The 7,265-nt window shown below is 45.0% G+C and overlaps 1 protein-coding gene across 2 annotated transcripts in view; it reads right to left on the reverse strand.

Annotated features, from left to right (window-relative positions):
• Positions 1-6,688, reverse strand: part of Adamts3 (ADAM metallopeptidase with thrombospondin type 1 motif, 3) — a 202,618-nt gene extending 195,930 nt beyond the window's left edge. For both annotated transcript variants that reach the window (XM_013020132.1, XM_013020131.1), the window contains exons 1-2: positions 6,576-6,688; positions 5,270-5,297 (exon numbers count right to left, since the gene is read on the reverse strand). In XM_013020132.1, the coding sequence (XP_012875586.1) occupies positions 5,270-5,297; positions 6,576-6,644 (97 nt within the window). In that variant the 5' untranslated portion in view covers positions 6,645-6,688. The remainder of the gene's footprint in view (positions 1-5,269; positions 5,298-6,575) is intronic.
• Positions 6,689-7,265: the final 577 nt, after the last annotated feature.

Raw genomic sequence — 7,265 nt, forward strand, 5'->3', positions numbered from 1 at the left:
GTGTGTGTGTGTGTGTGTGTGTGTGTGTGTGTGTGTGCGTGCATGTGTATGTGTGTGTGTGTGTGTGTGTGTGTACCTGTACTGGGACTTGAACTCAAGAACCGGGCACTGATCCTTATCTTTTTCACTCAAGGATAGCACTTTACCACTTGAGTCACAGCTCCACTTCAGCTTTTTGATGATTAATTAGAAGTAAAAGTCCCACGAAAAAAAAATCCCACAATTCCTTCCCAGAATGCCTTCAAACCCCTATCCTTAGATCTCAGCCTCCTGTGTAGCTAGGGTTACAGACAGGAGCCACCAGCACTTGGCTCAAAAGGTTCTTTTTAAATCTTCTCCTCACACACTTTGGCATTACTGCTGGCAAATTAGATTGGCAGATTTTAATCTTCGCTTCTCTTATTTCCCCTGATGCCAACAACTGGGCAAAGGTTTCCAAGTAGATTACAGTCGAAACTGATTGGTATTCCAGAATTCAGTTTGCCAACACCATAATCATGCAAAAAGAAAAGCATGCAAAACTGATAGGCCAAGGTCATTATGCTTTCTGGGGTGATTATCATAGTCACAAGAGGCCTTGATAACACTAAGTAATTAATCCTACAGCCATTTTCATTATCTTCATTTTCCTAGAGACTAAAGCTATAGAGAAGCACAAAACAAGGACATTTGCCCATTCAGAACATGGGTAAATCGCAATATGATTAATTCCCTGCTTTCTAGGTCCAGTCACTGGAGGGCTGTTTTAGGCACTAATGATATGGCAGTCATCAAGCCAGAATCTTTACTCTCATGAAGTCTAAACTAGACATCTGAAAAGACAAATAGAAAAAGCAACATTGGTTTGAGTGCGTGCGTGCATGCGTGCGTGCGTGTGTTCTACCACTTAAACCATAGATCCACTTGCAGCTTTTTCTTTTTTTTGGTAGTTAAGAGATGCCTCAGATAGCTTTGAACTGTGATCCTCACATTTCAGCCTCCTGAGTAGTTAGGATTACAGGTGTAAGCCACTGGTGCCCCCATACAACCTTATTTTTGAAAGAGTAAAATGTACTGGAACTTGCAACTGGGGAACTGAAATAAGCTAGAGAAAGATAAACATGCCCCAGTTGCAAGAAGTTGGGAAGAGAAGACAGTTTAGTGCTATACAGCCTTGCAACTCAAATGATACTCAGGAAATCTCAAAGTGTTGGTTTACCCAAAAAATGACTTGGAGTTCTGTTTCACATTTTCCAATTTCTACGAAACTATGATTATTTCCCAAGCCACATGTGTCACAGAATAAGCCTCCTAACCCAGTTAGGCCAGCCAGTTGCCCACAATTACCCTCGGCATCCTACCAAGGCCATATTCTGAGTCAGACAAGAAAGAGCTCCTTGACATGCCACAAAAAGTATATTGATGGTCTCATGGAACATACTCCCCCATAAGTGCACAAATACTACTGTGTGTGTGTGTGTGTGCATGTGCATTAGTGCAGGTGTGGGTAGAGATAGCTCTTCTCTGCTTGACAAGGCCCAAAACCAAGCAAGGGTTCAAAACCCATTTATGCATTATTCTCTCAAATGAACCTTACTTTCCATATAGCAAAAATGTATTTTTCCATCAGGTGAGAGAGAAGAAGCAAAATCCTCATAGGACACTACACAGGTAATACACTACACATACGCTAATCTCCACCTAAACAAAAGTCATCCAGCTACTACAGAGTACAAAACAGGTTATTCTGTTAGAAAATCTAAGAAACTGACTACTTTTCATGGGGGTCTTGGCAGAGATAAAGGGATGCTGCTCATGTTCTGCCTATTGATCCTAGCACACAGAGAGTTCACTTTGTGAAGCAGCAACAGCTGTATACTTACACACACCACCCTGCATATTCAGCTTTCATCAGATTTCTTTTAAATTTAGCTCCCTAACAGTCTGTAGTTTATTACTATCTTAGGTTCCTCTCTTCTTGAGACATTACTCCAAAACTACTCAGAGCTGCGATTTGTAAGTGCAACGTAAATAAAATCTGCAGGTCATGTGAGGTTTTCCTAACGTATCACTGATCAAGTACACCTCTGAACACATAATATATAAAGCCACTTTTAGATCACTTATTGAAAAAAAAACAATTATATGTACAGAAGTGCATTTTTAATCAAGCCTTCAGAATAACAGTACCTTTACAAAGGGATACAAGGAAAGAGAATTCATGGCCTCTTTTTGCAGTGGTGAGGGTTTTGCTACCCAGGAACTCTACTACCTCAGCCATGCCTTCAGCCTTTTTGCTTTAATTGTTTTTCAAATAGAGTCTTGCATATATGCACAGGCTAAGTTTTGTCACTATCCTCCTATTCAGATTTCTTACCTAGCTGGAATGACAGAGACAAGCTACTCTACCAAATGTTATATTGGATGAGGTCTAGGTTAGCCAAAAGCTTGCTGTTCCTAGTTTCTACCTGCCAAATAGCTAGGATTACAGATGTGAGCCACCAGGGCCAGTTAAGATTTTCTTAAACATTACACTTTCAAAACCCTCAAGAGTCATACATTTGACTATCACCCAAAATCGATGCTAGTTACATTTTTTACTATCACACTATCTTCCCTTGGTTATACTTGAATGTGAGTGACACTAAAGAGAAATCCGATAGAGCAAGAATATGGAGGCAAGTAAATCTCCAAAAAATTCAACTTAAGAATGTCCCCAGTGCACTTCTTCAAGACTGCTGGCTCACCTGTACTAATTTTTCTCCTCCCTCTGCCAAAACTCCTGAAGTAATTTCTATTAGCAAAAAGATGGGACCAAAGTCCATTCCAAAACCTGGAGCCTGACAGCTTCTTGGGTCTAGCTGAAAATTTATTCACCATAATAGATTTTATTTTGTGAATATTCCTTTGATAAAACAGATCATCTTAACACATCTTTTTTAATTTACATATTGAGAATCAGGAGTGTCTAATCAAATACTTAAGTAATTAAGACAGCTCACACTTCACCACTTACTTGAAGACTATTTAAAAAAAAAAAAACTTTTGGGCTGGGAAGGTGGCTCAGTGGTAGAGTGCTTGCCTTGCATGCATGAGGCCCTGGGCTCAATCCCTCAGCACCACATAAGCAGAAAAGGCTGGAAGTGGCGCTGTGGCTCAAATGGTAGAGCACTAGTCTTGAACTAAAGAGCTGAGGGACGGTGCCTAGGCCCAGAGTTCAGGCCCCAGGACTGACAAAAAAAATTTTTTAAAGACATAGATGGGTAGATGCTATCAATCACAAACAGCAATCTTCTTGCAGAGGTTTTATTTAGAGTACATTCTCAGTCACCATTCCCTCTCTTCTACTCTTGTCACTAAAGGCTATGCACTAAGAAAGAAAGGCATTTTGACATATGCCAACATACTGCAGGGTACATACATAGACAGCTTTCAACTTTATCCTGGCACACAACTGATAGGCATTCAGTAGAAATCATACTTCTTTAAATTTGGATCTTTCCCCAGACTGGTGAGAGGCAATATGCTCTACACTCTTACAAGGTTCCCAAGCAAGCAGCAAGCCACAGCTTCTAGTGAATCACAGAATCACAAGTCAATGACCAATCCTCAACAGCAAACCAGGTTGCTATTATATTTGTTAGTTTGAGTGTTTAAGTGTACTTTCAACTTACAGTATTTCCAACTTACAATGGGTTTGTGTGAGTCTTGGAACACCTGCACACATCTCTGGGCCTGGATCATAGAATGACTCCAAGCATGGGCTTTCATTGGGTAATATAGATGACTGCTGTATAACCATCATTTTCCTCCTCTCTAAAATAGGCATACCAGTTATCCCTACCTGACCTTGTGCCTATGGAAATCAGGTGAAATACCGCTCATAAAGCAATTAGCCTGACATTTTGTAAAATGCCAATCACTTGTAACTATGTTTACAGCAGCCATAATCAAAACTTTTCTCCTGAGAGATGATTTCATAGTAGCACTTGAAAAGAATGCAAAATTCACAGACACTAATACTCTGCCAAAACAAAAAGAAAAATTACCTTTTAAAAGTCATCATTCAACTAAACTGTATATTCAAAGACTTCCTTTGAGTACAGGCTGGCTTCTTGCCAGTCTATGCCTTTAGAACAACTATATTATCAATAGCTTCAAAAACAAAAACACAGAAACCAGGCCCAAAGAAACATAGGTCCCATGGTTTCCCTTTTTTGCAATATCTAGTATATGTCTGAGTCAAGCAGAAAAGGTCAGATAAGGTGATATTAGGGAAATGAACCCTAAGATCTGTATTCAAATGTTTTTATTCTTTCATGCGATTGTTTCTAACATATCTATGAGATTATTTCTTTGTTGCTTTGTATGTCCCTCCCCCACAGTATAACCCCTGCTTTTACTGTATTTGATGTTGGTATAATTTGTGGAGGGGAAGGGAAAAACAAATTGTTTAAATAGGGTTACGGGTTGACCCATTGCAACAATGAGATGTACAAATCGTTATGTCGAAAAACGAACTTTACAACTTTGGTGGGGGGAGGACGGGAAGGGATGGGAAGGGGAAACAAAGGAGGAGGCTACAATGCTTGATAAGAAATGTACTCATTATCTTGCCCATGCAATTGTAACCCCTCTGTACAGTACTTTCACAAAAAATAAAAAACAAAAACACAGACCCTGGACTTTGGAATAACCTGGTACAAACCACTTACCTTGGTCTGAACCTTAGTCTCCTCACCCCAAAAATGGGAAGAAGAATGCCCAAGCATCAGCTATTACTGATGTTTCAGATATTTTTTGTAAAATGCCCACCAGTAGCTTGAGCATTAAAAGTGAATTCGTTTCAAGCAAGTACGTCATCAAGGGTTTATCAAAAGCAGAAGAAAAAAAAAACTGTAAGAGAACATGTCCCCTCTTTCTATTTCATTCTTCCATTTCTGCAGCCTTCTTACAGCTTGCCTTGAGTTCTAAGCCAATGTGCTCCTCCCACAGCTACAGAAGTTGAGGGCCTGATTTTGTGAGCATCCATTATCTTCTGCTAACCTCCAAATACAGACCAGTAGCTTGCACAAAGACAGTAATAAATTGATGCAGAGAAGTCCAACTGCCAGGAGGATCTAACCTGAGACAAGCAGACCCACCAGAAAGAGAAGACTAGAAATGCTCCAGGCTACAACCTATTTTAACTACCAATTGGAGAATTTTTTTTCAGAACACTGTTTTGCTTCACTTATTTCATTGCCTGCTTTCAAGTCAGATAACATTGATATATGAGACGGAGGCTTACCTATCGGCAGGATTTCTTCAGAACCAGCCTAGAAAGCAAGGGGAAAGTAAGAAAAAGAAACAGTTACTGGGTTTCATCTTATCACCTTATGAGCTGTATTTCTACCATTAATGCTTTTGAGGACCTGGCTAATCAGGAGACCTAGAGACTGGGCTGCCTCAAGGTTACACCTTGGTTTTGAGAAGGTTCTGATGACAGAAGCATGAGCCAATTTCAATAACAATTTGAGGGAGAGGAAGGGAGAGATGTTAGCTAGCTTTCATTTTAATTTAACCCTAGGGATGCCTGAAACAAAATTCTTTTTAAAAAAATCAACAAAGGGATCTGGATTCAAAAGTCTCTCTGAATGCAACCAGGCAAACAGACGTCTGTCCTGATTCACGGGGAATCAAGTAGAGAGCCTCCCTACGTTTATCCCCTGGTCAAACTGGACAGCCCAGAGAAGCTACCAAAACTCACACCAAGTCGCTACTCAAAAAGTTCCACCGGGCCAGAGCCGTCGTGATTGACTACAAAGGGTTCTTGCCCAGCTGAACCTCCTGTAGGGGCTTGCAGAGAGCACCCCGGCTTCACCTGGAGTCTCCACGGGGTGGGGGGCAGGGCCGAACGAAACAGAGCTGCACTCAATTTAGCTTTTTTTTTTTGTAAGAGGAGGAGTTGTACGGAGGGGGAGGGGAGGGATGGGGCGGGGCGAAGGGCGCCTCCATCCTCAGCCCCGCACCACGCAGGGCAGGAAAGGTCCTCAGTCCCCCCCACCCCACCCCACTCCCCAACTGTCAAACTCCAGCCGGGCGGCGATCCTCCCGGGACACGTGTCTACGGGCCACGGGGTATCCCCACGAGTTCCTGAACCAGCCCCCCCAACCACACACACACAAAATCCCAGACAGCGGATGCTCGAGAGCGCCCAGAAGAAAAAAAAAAAAAAACCTCGACTCCGGCTGCAGCAGCCTGAGCACTTGGATCCGAGTCCACAACTTCATTCAACACCCCGGGGGCTAAGGGGGGTGGGGGTGGAGCCAGAAGGCCAGGCGAGGATGCGATCAGGCTACAGTCACTCGTGGGGGTGACGCGTGCCAAGGAGGGGGTGAAGCCCCAGGTGTGACCAAAAACCTCTCTGCCCACCACCCCCACCCCACCCACCCCCACCCCACCCCAAAAGGCCCCTCCAACACCGGTCCTGAACGCCAGAAAACCAGGAGGGGTGGGAGGAGCGGAGGGGAGGAGGAGAGGTAAGGAAGGAACTTTTCTTTTTTCGGGTTGGAGTTTATTATCATTGTCGTTACGGTTAGGATGAGCCACTTACTTGTCCATCCGCTGCAGTCCTAACCTCTACCAGAGCGGCTGCTAGCAACCAAAGTGACAGGAGAACCATCCCGAGTCGAGTTCACTTTTCAACTACTGGGCAAAGCAAATCCCCCCGAAGTTTCTTGTAGGAAAAAAAAGAAAATGGATAAAAAGAAAAAAAAAACACACAAAATCTTCAGTGCTTTGGTGCGGTGAGGAGCCCCGGGCCGCGGCCGGCGCCCCCCTCCCATCTCCCCGCCGTCCCGCCGCGAGTGTGCGCGCAGCGGGAAGGTGCCGGCGCCGGGCTCGGGCTGCGCCGGCAGACGCGGCTCGGACGCGGGGTGCTCCCAACTACCTCTGCCCGAAGCGGCTTCGGCGAGGCTTTCCTGGCACCATAGGCTCCCTAAGGTGCGCGCGGAGAAGGCTCGGGGGTTCCCCCACCCGATCGCGGCGGCGGCGGGGAGGAAGAGCGGAGCCGGAGAGCAGAGCCGGGAGCCGGAGCGCCCCCGCCGCGCACGCCGAGAGGGGCGGGAGCAGCCGGGGAGGCCGAGGAGGAGGAGGAGGGAAAGGAAGGAGGAGGAGGGAGGAGAACGAGCGGGCCGCTGGATCGCCGGCTCCCGAGGCTCGCGCTGCGGCCGTCTGCGAGCTGCAGGCGACCCGCGCGGGGCGCTAATAAGGCGGCCCGAGCTCCTCCACCTTCCCCCCCCCT

The sequence above is a fragment of the Dipodomys ordii genome, unplaced genomic scaffold (genome assembly GCF_000151885.1).
Source record: "Dipodomys ordii isolate 6190 unplaced genomic scaffold, Dord_2.0 Scaffold49, whole genome shotgun sequence".
Taxonomy (NCBI): domain Eukaryota; kingdom Metazoa; phylum Chordata; class Mammalia; order Rodentia; family Heteromyidae; genus Dipodomys; species Dipodomys ordii.